At 33.6% G+C, this 13639-nt stretch overlaps 1 protein-coding gene across 30 annotated transcripts in view; it reads left to right on the top strand.

The window, feature by feature from the left end:
• The window catches only part of LOC124157624 (CUGBP Elav-like family member 2), a 1414326-nt gene that overhangs the window by 1383023 nt on the left and 17664 nt on the right, over positions 1–13639 (top strand). For 10 of the 30 annotated variants that reach the window (XM_046532526.1, XM_046532525.1, XM_046532510.1 and 7 more), the window contains 5 exons: positions 166–340; positions 2354–2491; positions 2894–3007; positions 8287–8316; positions 11781–11816. In XM_046532526.1, the coding sequence (XP_046388482.1) occupies positions 166–340; positions 2354–2491; positions 2894–3007; positions 8287–8316; positions 11781–11816 (493 nt within the window). The remainder of the gene's footprint in view (positions 1–165; positions 341–2353; positions 2492–2893; positions 3008–8286; positions 8317–11780; positions 11817–13639) is intronic. The other 20 variants (XM_046532503.1, XM_046532499.1, XM_046532513.1 and 17 more) reach the window with 13 other exon arrangements.

The raw sequence follows: 13639 nt of genomic DNA, 5'->3' as shown, positions 1-13639 counted from the left end.
GTATTGCCAAAGCTTTCCAACAATTTTATCTCTGTGTGGAAAGCAAGAAAGAAATTTTTTATCCTCTTGATCAGAATTAGTTGTCTAGTTACTTGTTCTCATTCACTGTTGCCACATCGATTGTGGTGTGGTTAAAAATCATGTATCTTGATCCACTTCAAATAGGGCAATCCTCAGAATTGCCTTCCCTCATCATTGCAGTTACTCCAGCAGATGCAGAACAGTGGGCAAAATAGTCTTTCCTCATTAAGTAGTATGCAGCAATTGATGGGAATGGGAGGACTGTCCGTACAGCAGCTGCAGGCGGCTGCTGCTTCACAGGGTGTGGCCAACAATGCAAGTAAGTCATGCTAATGCCATTGGTTTCATTTTTTATTATTAGCACTTATAAATACCCTTAAAATAGGTTAGAGTTAAATGCACTTCATGGTATTCAGCCATTTGAGGAGGGGTTATATTTGGAGAAATACATTGTATGTATTCATTAAATGGATGAAGGTACTCCTTTGAGTGTTTTTGATACGTTGCATGTATTTCAAGTTATGAGTGTTACAAAATCAAAGTGAGTATATCTGTCACAGAAAAAGGTGTGGAAAGTTGTTGGTGTGGTACATGACATGACATAAACTTACAAGGCATAAAAACAGCATGAGAAGCTATGAATAGCTATTTTTAAAATACCAGTGAGCACTGGCGATTCATATAATGAGGCTGATGATTTCAATCATTGTAGCCTCTGCATCTCCTATTCATTTACCGCAAAAAATGCTAAACTAACTATGTACATACTGGATCATATACAAACCTTAGGAATCGGTAATAAACCCAAGTACATATGCTTAAGCATATGCGGTCTAAGAAAATCATTGAATTAGGAATAGGGTGGTTTCCTTTTTTTTTTAATTGCCTAAATCGAAAGATTATTACTCCTGGAGAACATATTTCACCCTTTTAGATTTTTAAATGACGATATCTATTTTTCGCGATTAAATGAATAGTGAAAATTTTCAAGCGGGCAAAAATGCGACGGCTAGGTATGAATGCTGGGAAAAGCCCATATGAACTCATTCTGGTTCCAGCTGCTGCCATGTGAGGCCATCTTGGTGCGAGGCTATGAGCGCTGATAAGATGTAGGTTGCTAGCAGGTAGCAGAGTAACCTGCTATCAAGTAGTGCTTGGCTTAAATAAGGATTATTAATACCCTATCAAACAAAGGAAACTTTCCGACCATAGGCAATTTTAATCGGTGACTATTAAGAAATGTTTCCCTGAGCTCTGTGCCTCTTGCATGCATTGGTAATCTCAGATGATGTAAAACTCCTACCTACTCGTATAGAATCTAGGTCCCTGTGACGTCACGTGGAGTGGCATCGCATGGGTGCCAATCTGACCTTTTCCAAATGAGGTTGAAATTGACCATTAGCATTCGTCTAAACGGGGATTTCTAAAACCAAATAATTTGTATATAATGAATACACTAATGGTGGGTAACGAATCGAAATCAATGCCTTTCGTTTTCTTTGATGAAGGAAACTACCCTCTAGCAGCTTAATTCTTAAGCAGTTGGTATATACCGTATTTCTCCGAATATAGTCCCCCTCTGAATATAGTCCCCCCCCCTAATTTTGAGGCTTCAGTTTCGGGAAAAGTTAAGAAAATGCTATTGAATATAGTCCCCCCCTTTACTTTTACCATGGGCATTTTTGGAAAAAAGGGGAACAATATTCAGGCATATACGGTATTTAAACTTTGTCAAAGACATAAAAAATCTGAGGCCACCTTGATACTTGGGATAAAAATTTTAAAACATTTTTGCATTAAATCTTTGCAACTAAAAAAAACATCACAGGATTAGAAGCATCCTAATGCGTCTTTCATGTGGAAAGAGAATCAGGTTTTTTTCTTTCTCTTAAAGAACGATTATTTCTTTAAAGTATTAGCGTAAAATTCTGGATCAAGAGCTGATGTTCTTCAGTGAATTTTGATCCAATTTCATAATCTGGTTTAACCTGCTATTACCGCGTATTTGGATCACAAGTTTCTGATCCAACCATCGTAAATCATAAGATATGAAGTGATTCTACTTTCAACTTTTCCGCATAAAGCTTTATTTCACCTGAGTCTACAAGTTTCACTTCACTGCAGCATTATGCAGTGAAAAATGTTGACTCAGGTGAAATAAAGTTTTATGTGGAAAAGTGCGAAGCAGTATCATGTCATATCTTATAATCGATCTCCACAAAGTATCTGCTTCTTCCATTCAATTTATCCTGAATCATCTTATGTTTACATGCAATATTGAATCATTCCCAACAAAATATTCTTTAAAATGGTTGCAATTGAAAATTTTCAGGTTTACAAAACTTAGCTGCTCTGCAGAATGCGACGGGATTGAATTTAACGGGATCGACTGGGAATTCTGCTAATGACATTAGTACTGCCAATCTCCAAGGATTAGCGACGTTAGCGAATCTTTCAGTGGGCAATCCGAGTGAGTAACTTTCCTTGCTTCTTTCACGAGAGTTTTTGTATATTTTTGTCATTCTTTCAACCATTATGTCTATACATTTTAACAAATGCAATATACATTCACAGTTACTGTAGCACCAGTAAAAAATGTGTATTTTTTAACAAATTGATGTGTTTTTAGCTTTTATTTTGGGTGTTGGCCTATTGCAGGTGGGGGAGGCATAAAAATTGTTGGTAGTGCTTTTGTACTGTAAACTAAATGTCTAATTTGACCATCACCTTAATTTTATATATTTGTAGCATGCACTGTGTTTCATTCATAGTTTTATGTTGTAAATTTGTACATGGCTTTTTTATGTTGGTGATTTTTCTTGTCATTTATTCTGATTTGGCCTTTTAATGGCCTTTACTCTTCCCTTTGCAGTAGCAAATGCTTTTACTCTTCCAGATGTAAATCCAATGAGCATGCAAAATCTTGTAACATTGGCAGCTATGACTGGTGCCAATGGACCCAACCTTCAAGCTGTGTCCCCAGCAGGTAAATACATTAATATTTTATAATACTGGTGTTGTATGTTTTTGTGTGTCTGTTTTAAGTTTGTCTCTGGTATTTATTGTATGTTTTCAGTATTATCTCTCTATTAAGGTTTTACATTGTAGATGCAGTTTTACATTTGATAGAAAAACTAGAATTTAAATATTTATATATTGAAATTATTTCTATTTATATTCCTCTCCAGTTTTTTTCCATCAGTCAGAGTATCACTGAAGGGGTCAACTTCTTCTCATTAGTCTTAGATTATAGTGACATTAGTGCAAAGTACATATGTAGAAGTAATGTGGCCCTGCTCTTGAAATTTTCATTGTAATATTGTAGAGCAACAACATACTCGCTAGAAATTGTCTCATTGTAATTCTTAATGAGTTTCTCATAAAATGGCTTTATCGCATATAGTTGTGTTGAAAGCAACTAGTATATTCTCATTTTAATGTTCTAATTCTAAATTGTGAGTGACAGCCACATTTTTGATTGGGTATCCAATTGTGAAACTGAAAATAATCACAGGCGCTATGTGCTAGAAAAAAGGCAATTGATTGAATTATGCACGCTTCATGCTTTGAAGGGGACACTATTTTCCATTAACCCACTCATTGGCTGAAATTTTATTTGATAGCCATCTACTTGAAGAAAACATATGTTGATAACAATATATCCTTGCAGAAATTACCGGACATTAGATAGTTAACTGGAATATATCTGTAAACCACTGTGGAATAGGGCTGATACAATAGCTTTCTGCTTATCATTCAACTTACTTTAACCTTGGGAAGCATCTAACAAACTCAATAAATGCTCTGAAAATTTGAGAAATTGAGGCCAAGAGCTCATTAAAAGGTCCTAGTGATATAATAAGGGAGGAGGAATGCTTTTAAGTGGCTATAGTTAATACCATCCCTGACATTTTATGATAAAATGGCTTAATATGACCTCATTACCTTGAATGCCTCAATATCACTGTAGAGTATCCTTGTACGCATTACTAGGTTATGTATATGTAATAGCTATATTGATTCCTTATGCACATAATTATCAAAAGTTGAAAGTAAAGATAAATTTTTTATTTTTATATTTCTTATTATTTTTTCTTTTTTTTTACATATCCTCGAAGTGAACAGGATTTTGCTCTGTACATTTTTATGACCTTGCTGCCACCATCTTTCCTTGTACTGTTTGTCCATTCTTTTCAGTATTTAAACCATGCGATTTTGTACATGCCTTGCCAGTTGACTTTTTTTCTTCATTTGTCACTCATTTCCCAAAGCATAACTCCACTTCATCTTGCAAATCTGAGCTCATAAGTCTGTTAATTTGATTTTATATACCTATTGTTTTCCTCCGCTTAAGTTTTCCGTTTATTTCAAATGTCTACCAGGAATATGTTTGTATATGTACGTTTTTACCCTTAGCCTGTCAGTGGAAGCTGCTATTTTGTTTTTGTTGCTCTAAATTGCACCCAAATAGCTAACTCTATTTATTTGCATACTTCGATTTTGGAGGTCTACAGCAGTAAGTATCCAAGCAATATGCATGTATATAATACGAGGCGTGTTTTTAAAGTAAGTACCGTTTTGACATAAAACAACAAGTAAATTTATTCCAAAAATAATTTATTCACTTGAAAGGCCATACTTTACTCTACTTTTCTACATAATTCCCATTACTATTGAGGCATTTATCGTATCTTGGGACCAGCTTTTGTATGCTATCGTCAAAGAAGCTTGCCACCTGATTAGACAACCACTGCTTCACAGTCGTTTTCACTTCGTCATTTTTGGCACCCAGCGTGAACACAATTTCCGATAATTTAAACTTTCGGACACAATTTCGTAAAGAACACTTCTTGAAACTGCAGGAAACTTTTCAGCTAAGGATGGAATTGTGAATCGTCTGTTCTCTTTCACATTACAGTCCACTTTTTGAATCAGTTCATCGGTAATGACTGAAGGTCTCCCACTTCGTTCCTCGTCATGAATGTTTGTGCGGCCATCTTTAAAGGCCCTAACCCATTTCCGCACCATTCCATCACTCATAATGTTTTCACCATACACTTCGCTGATTTGGTGATGAATATGAAGCAGTGGTTGTCTAATCAGGCGGCAAGCTTCTTTGACGATGGCATACAAAAGCTGGTCCCAAGATACGATAAATGCCTCAATAGTAATGGGAATTATGTAGAAAAGTAGAGTAAAGTCTGGCCTTTCAAGTGAATAAATTATTTTTGGAATAAATTTACTTGTTGTTTTTTTATGCCAAAACGGTACTTACTTTAAAAACATGCCTCGTATATATTAAGAGTGATTCTAGGAACTTGTCAAGGTGGGGAGATAGAGTGAGGATCCAGGATATTTAAAAATCATTTGAAATAAACTTTTTGGCATAATTTTCTTTGAAATATGATCAAATAAGATCCATGTACTTTCAATGTTGTAACCAAGGAACAACTGATTTATTCTGAATATGTTTTAGCTAGTATTTGATATACTTCCCCTAGCCTATCGAACTAACCTTTGTGGCTCTGTATATTCAGTCAAGTATTTTCAGGGGTATCTATCAAACTGAAGTAATAATTACACATGAATGTATGGAGAATAAAATATCTACTTCGGCATATTTAATAATTTTTCTGGTGGTGCCTGTCCGTCACATAAAATCATAGTTTTTATCTATCGAAAATATATTTAGCATAATATTTTAGTGATATTTTTTCTGTATTGCATTTGTTCATTGATATTAAAGCATTTTTGGGTTACTGTCATTCTTTAGACTGTGCGTGTATTACGTTTCATCATGATGTGATGATGAATAATATTTAGTTGTCTTTTTATTCTTTCTTAGGAATAGATTACCTACATTTTATGCATAGTAACTACTTTATAGACTCTCAATCAGGCATTTTTCACTGAAGGACTTCAATTTTAGGTGGACTTCATTACAAAGATAAGCAATTTAGGGCAATTTCTCTTTCTTTCCTGTATTTTTATGTTATTACAATTATGTACTATGTATGTATTCATTTGTATAATCCCTTTGTATGTACCTATCTTATTTCTTTAATTTTAGTGTATATGCTTGGGTTTTTTTTCATACTCTTGAACCATTTTAGTCCAGAGTGTAGTCCTAACTGCAGGCAAACATATTTCATAGTTATTAACATGACTTTACAAATACTCTGTATCAGCAATTGCATGTCTATTATTACATCCATTTCATTAATAATTTTCAATGGTGCATGAAGCCTATCGTGAATGCCAATTATGTTCTATTTTCCTACCCATACACATTTGTAATCTGACCCTTGGACAGAACTTAAGTAATGAAACCCTGAAGTTGTCATGGATGTTACGGGTAGATAATAAAAGAAGAGAATCTCAGGTCCCTCCCAGACGGCACAGAATCCTCTGTATCTAATTCGTATGCAGATAGTATCCATTGACGAAAAGCGATGGAGCGGTAGTCAATGGATACTATCTGCATACGAATTAGATACGGAGGATTCTGTGCCGTCTGGGCTGTTTAATATGTTTTTTCTTCCATTGATCAGACAGTGAACTATGTAATTCAAATTTGAAGAAAGGCTCCTGCAGATGTAGTCATTCTATTTAGAAACTTTAAAAATTGCAACAAATTATTATAAAATGCAACTACCATATTCTATTAATGAATAACTATTAACATTTATGTGTCACATTTCATTCAGCAAGAACATTCATGATAGAGCTTTTGCAATCATGCAGGCTGACTTGAACTGTGACAGTTTGACTTAGTTTGGCACAAATGTGGAGTGACTTCAATGCATCATTTAAATTATTTATATAGGACCTGCTTTTAATGTATGATTTTTTTCAGGGGTATATGCATTAAAATTTAAAATTCACTATGCATCATTCTCTTATTGCAATAATTTTCATTGATTTTCTTCAAAAGTTTTTCTTAATATAGATTAATAAGTCCTTTTCTACAGTTGTTTTTTGCCTAAAACCCATATCATGGGAACTGGGGTTTATTTTTTTATTTACACTAATTTATAGCTTATTGCATTGTAAGTGTATAGTTTTAAAAAAACTCAATTTGAATGAGGATTTAATTTCATGCTTACATTCATCAATGTTTAAATGGGTGTGTTTGGGTAAATGGCAATTTTAGCCTCTCAATCAGGATACAATTCAGGCAAAGTGCTAGTTTGTTGGATTACAGTGCTACATAAGCTACAGTGCTACATATACGTCTACAATTTTTTGTCTGCTCTAAGGGTATTGTTTTCGCGGCAATTTTTGAGATCTTACTAACAAAATTTTACATCATAGGCTTGCCATAGTGCAGACATCTAGCTCCTCAAACTGGAATATTATGCTAGTGGCAGTGGTGGATTGTGAGAAGGGCTATAGCCCCCCCTTGGTGTATCCAATTTACGCTAGATAAAATGGTAATTTTGTTTGGGCCTCCACTATTACTGGGAGGCCCCTCTCTGATCCCCCCTGATCCCTATCCTGGATCCGTCAGTGGCTACTAGCAGGTACCAGGAGTGAGCTTTCTAAAGCATCCTGTGTACATAGTGGATTTGAACGTAATTTAGGTTGCTTTTGAAGAGGCAGAAATGCAGGGTAGGGGATGACTATATAGGTACCCACTTTGTACTCTTATGGGTCTCTTTAATAAAAGCTTGATTTTCAGGAGGCTTATCTTGGGACTCTCTTCATTTAAAGTTATTCTCTTTGAGTCGGAAAATTTTCAATATTGTTTCAGACATTTTGGAAGGATTTTCCTTCCATTTCATGCCTACGGATTGAGTGGATTTGGTCAGTGTATTTTATCAAGATGATATACGTCTGGTGGAAAATAATCTCTCCTCTGTTCAAAATGTTGGATGAAAATCATCTTGTGGGAAAATTAGATCTAAGAACAATCTTATTTATCGTTTTTTTGGTGTATTAAAATGATTAAAGAGGAGTTAAAAAATATTATTATTTCTTTGATTACTTATTAAGCTTTCAAATTAATTTATTTATTTTGCTTGATTGAAAATATCAAATGATTACATGTAGACAACAACGAAATAGCCAACTCAAAACAAATGTTGGGTTTTTACATCTAATATCCTGTATGCATTATAGAGTATGAAGATCTTAATATGGTGTTTTAGTGTATGATCACCACTATGATTATGTTTAAAAACATGACACAGCCTATGAAAAGAAGGAATTCAATTGGAATCGAATCAATTACTTATTCTTGTCATTGTTCTTCCCCTAACATAGGGTCCAGTGCTTCTGGCCTTAGTAGTCCAGGTTGGTTTTATTTTATTTCAAAGTCTGCTAATTGTCATTTAATCTGTAATCATAATTCGAGGAATGCAATCACTACTAATTATCATTTAAATTTTGCATTTAAATCAGTGCTCTGCCTGTAAAAACTTATCTTTAAGGCTTACGGTGCACTTGATTTTACTATTTTCCTCTACTTCTTCTCCTTCTTCTGTATCTGTTACTCATTTTTTTCATTTCAGTTATATTTCTTTTGTTTTTAGCTGCTTGTCTCTTTTTGATCAATTTTCAACTTTGTTCTAATAATGCTGTACCTGGCTTGCAGTTTTGCTTCTTTGTTTCACGTAATGGTCATGTCGCAACAGGTAGTTGGGATTGAAATTTGATCAATTCTAATGCATTTTTACATGGTTTTTAACATGTCCACATCCTATCTGTTTCATCTTGCTTTCGACCAAGAAATTTGTAATTGCGAGTCCATACTTTGTATTTCCATCGCTTTATTTTTATGGATAAAATGTTGCATTTAGAGTTTGTTTAAGTTTTCATGATTTCTTTGCAAAAATTTAAACTGGAAATGGAAAAATACAGTCTATTTTTGTCTCATTTATTTCTATGAAAATGTAAAAATATATTTCAAGCTTGATTGGACAAAAACAATTTTACTTCAAAGGTAAAAATGGCTAATTTGTTCAGGTGTAAGACATTCCTTGGAATAAGTATATGTATTAAGAATAATTATTTGAAAATTTTTGGTGATATACTTATCATTGATTTTTTTTTAATAATTTACTTAGAAAAAAATAGCCATTTAACTTTTCATTTTTATGTTTTTGTAATCTTTTGCCCATGGAGTCTAAATTGTCCAAATTTTTTTCTTTCATGATTGGGTATGAGTAAACACAGCCGTAGGAGTAGTATATTCTATCTTAGTAGTGCTTTTAGTGATAAGGTTACCTAGGTTTTCCTTGTATTAGAAAATCCTTTTTTTGTTCAGATATTTTTCCAGAATGTAAAATATTTGAATGTGAATTGTGTGGGTGCATAAGTTTGTGTTTATATCTTGCTGCGTGGTTAGTTGCTTAACACAGTCACATTACTTGTTGACCACTGATGGAGAAGTTTTGTTGATGATATTTAATTTTTTAAGGAAAATATGGCCTTAACATAATTTTACAAGAAATTTCTGCTTATTTATGAATTAATTGGATTTTCGCTTACCATACTTTTTTTGTATCTTTTGGGTATTTGGGCCCAAGTTATTAATTAATGTCAGTTACTATGTACATACATGATTTTTTAGCTAAATATTTGAATTATTATCAAAACTGTAACTTTACTTTTTATTGCCGTTTCCTTTCTACTCGTCTTCCATTATCAGTTTTTGAAACTACGCCAGTCAAGTGTGATCAAATGTGAGTTCCTTCAGGATGGCAGAATCCAATATGTACTAATAAAGTTGGCTATTAGATAGTGTTTCAGAAAAATTTATGACATTTTATGGCCATTCATGTGAACACTAGTTTTTGCTCAAGTCCACTTCTAAACATTTTAAAATTTACCCTTTTCTTGGAAAAATTGGAAATGTATTGCCATTAAATTCACAATAATGCATAAAAAAGTGTATGGTATGCCATTCCTGTTTTTGGTCTTACCCTTGAGAGCTAGTAGGTTATGAATTTCCGTTCCATGAAATACCTCCACGTCTGCAAAATTAGAGTTACACAATGAACAATCTGAGTTATTCATAAAGCTCACTAATGTCGGGCACAAATAAAAAAAAATAATATCTGTATTATTCTTTCTTTTTTTCTTTGATGCAGTTATTATACTGACATTTTTTCACTAAATTATTTGTTATTATCCCTGCCCTTATTCCTGAAGTATATTGCAATATTTTGCATTAATGCAGAAGTGTCCCTTACCATACCTTGAATATGTATACTCTAGTCTTCATTGCAATACCAATTACCTGCACTTACATCAACTGTGTACATCTCATTATAGACATGTACAACTGTTATGGCTAATGAAGCTCCTGTATGATGCCATGTCTCAGTGAAGCTCTAGTTAAACAATGTATGTACAGTGTAAATCCTTGAATGAAGCTTCTCACTTGGCAAATTCTATTCATGGTATCTAAATGTGCACACACCTTGTTGAACCTGACCTGGCACTTCAATTTTTAAACAATTTCTTCTCATGGTCAATCAAATATTTGAATAGGTACAAGGTGCAAAAACGTATTCATTGGGATAGATTAAAAAATTGGAAACTGAGTAAATGCATTTTCTCATCTACATAATTGATTAATTTTGATAGTGCAGTGTGGAGAGAAAGTATTGAAATTATTTTCATTCAAAGCCTCAGCCGAAAAGATTTCCTTAATTTAAAGAAATAATTCCAGCCCCGAAGTGTGAAGAGTGGCAGTCACATCTGCTAATTTTGAGGAAGCGGGTTCAAGTTACATTCATTTCCTTCCATGGTTATTTTTTTGTATGATTAACAAGATAATGCTATAATTTTTATTTCTTTTTATTTATCATCCTTAATAGAACTAAAAGTTTTAACCTTTTTTTTGGAAAACAAACCTAATTTATTTCCATTTGGTCAAAGCTTTCTCTATAACAGCCATACGAAGAAAACATAATGGAAGTATGTAAGCCATTCAACTTGAGGAAGTTTTCCGATTAGCTCTTACTAATTGGACTTGCTTCCTCCACTAAGCTAATGAACTCCAACATGAATTTTTCAAAAAAGGTTATAACAATCACACTTAAATGCCCTGCTTTTATGTGCAAGACATCAAGCTAACACATTCGCCGGTTAGATTGTTACTGACCTCGTAGCTATGTGGTTTTCAAGGTTTAATGTAAAAGGTTTTGGAATGTCTGTTTGGCATGACTAGAATTTTATGGCTTTTACGTTGTGTACATATAAATTTCCGTACTTAAATAATCTACTTTTGTTTATCAGTCTCCAATCTGAAAATTCACAGAAAAAGCTTTTATAACTGGTGTATACAGGGTGCTATGTATAGTTCATTTGTATTGGTTAGTGCTATATTTTATGTAACTGTATACTTGTTTTTGGGAGTGAAGTGCTTGTCTTGGGTTAGGTACAGCAAATGTGAATGTCCCTCTGGGATTAATTTTGTTCAAATTTGGTCTTGTAGGGTTTGGTTTTTCTGCCCAATATCTTATTTTGATTTAAATTTGAGTAATTTTGTCTACCTATGGCTTCTATTAATTGGCTTATCTTTTTGTGCATAGTGGTTTGATAAAATTGTTCAGTCAATATGCTGTTTTAGAATTCTTTGACTTAGTAGTTTATTAAAACTTAGATCAAAACTTTGCTTAGTTTTACATTTCAAATTAACTACAGCACATTTGAGTCATTTGTTTGCCAGTTATTTTTATTAAGAATCCTAATCATAATGCACAAATATTTTTTGATTATGGGCTAATTTATACTTTTACTCTTTTCAGCTTTATCTGGCCTTACTAACTCTACTGCAGGTATGTGTATGTGTCAATTTTTTTTCCTTTGTAAACTTAGCCTTAATTATCAGTAGCTAAAAATCTATTGAGCAGGCTAACACTGTAACAAATTGAGTATCCATTGTGTTTGCTTTCATATATTTATAAAGATAATTCTAACTTATCAATACTAATGACACAAAATGAATCCAACAGTAACTGTAGAAAATTCAACAGTAACTATTGAAACTCAACAGTAGCCGTAGAAAATCCAACAGTGACTGATGAAACCCAAAAGTAACTGCTGAAGTCCAACAGTAATTGTTGAAATCCAACAGCAACTGTAGAAAATCAACAGTACCTAACTGTTAAAATCCAACAGTAACTGTTAAAATCCAACTGTTTTTTCGCTATGGGTTTTGACCAAAAATTATGATACTTGGAATCAAACAGCTACCAGAATCAGATGAGAAAGACTGCAATTAGTATCCTCTGTAGTGAATGTGTTAAACAAAATTTGCATGGTCCCAGATTAAAAATTTCTCAGGCCCTCTGTTTGAGGTGAAACATCTTTCTGAAGACTGCAGCTAGTTTAGGTCTTGGAGCTAATAGGTTGGTGTGCATTAATCAAGAAGCAAGTTTGTCCCATTCTTATTCGTTAGCATTCTTTTTTTCCTTGAGTGCCATTCTAAATATAGATTTGACAGTAAAACACATCTGGAGATAATATCCACCATTTGGGCTGCCAGAGGGGATGTTATTTTTTGCAGTTAGATGTCTATTATGAATCGATTTTTTGTTATTTTCATACGTTTTGCCATGATTTTATTGCATGAATAAACAAAGGCAAGCTACTTGTCTCCTCTCTCCAATCCCATTATTCTTCAGAATGAAAAAACCTGTATCTGACTGCATGTAATGAATGTTTTAGTCATTATTTCGTATTTATTATTAGCTTTTGATGTCTCCTGTCTACTCTTATGTTCCTAAGTCATGCCTGGATAAGCCCTATCATTACTTTAGCAAAAAAATAGTATCTTCCTTTAAAATAGACGGAAACACCTCGACTATGCTCACAAATATTTAGAAAATGCATGTTAGTCACATTGCTCCTGTATCTAGGCAACACATCACACACACAAAAGTATTTATGAGATAGGTGGGCCACAAAAGAGCTAACGCAAATTGGATTCATGGCAAATCAAAGAAGGAGCAGTTCATCTTAGGTTACTTGTATCAACTGTTTTTTCCTAACGTTTTTTTCATGATAATTGTATATTATTTGGTCTACTCGTCTTTGCAATCTTGTTCCATTTACACGGAAAACTAAATGTGAGTTGAAGAAGGAACTAATCGCTCACCAGTAGAATACCTTTAATAATTCGGAGAGTTTTGATTGAATGATTTTAATTAATAAAGGTATACTTTGAGAATTCATCTCTGGTTCTCTGTAATTACAATATGGGCTTAAAGGATATGAATAATGATTAGATCACATTCTTGCTAAAAAGATTTTAAGTGTTGGAAAACATTCCATTAGAAAACACTCCGTAGAGCTAAAATAGCAGGTAATTAAAGCTGCCATTAGGATTGGTTCTATTGGCTCATTGTTTTCTCTGTTTCTCTAAATTTCTCAGTTCTTCATAATGTTAATTGACTATCTCTGAAGGTTAAAGGCAGGTTTCGCGTGTTGCAGAGAAAGCTTTCACCTTTACTCCAATTCTCAATGTTTTGCATAATTTTACCCTTCAACCAGCTCAATGACCAAGTTATTGGTTCAATTTGTCACTCCATGTGATGGCAGGTTAAATTACTTGATTGGTAATTGTAGGGTGTGGCTTTAGCCTAGATAAGTTTTTCTCAAGTGA

This window comes from Ischnura elegans, chromosome 4 (assembly GCF_921293095.1).
Source record: "Ischnura elegans chromosome 4, ioIscEleg1.1, whole genome shotgun sequence".
Taxonomy (NCBI): Eukaryota; Metazoa; Arthropoda; class Insecta; order Odonata; family Coenagrionidae; genus Ischnura; species Ischnura elegans.
Note: the sequence above shows the minus strand (reverse complement) of the source record. Positions and strands in the feature narration are given on the sequence as shown.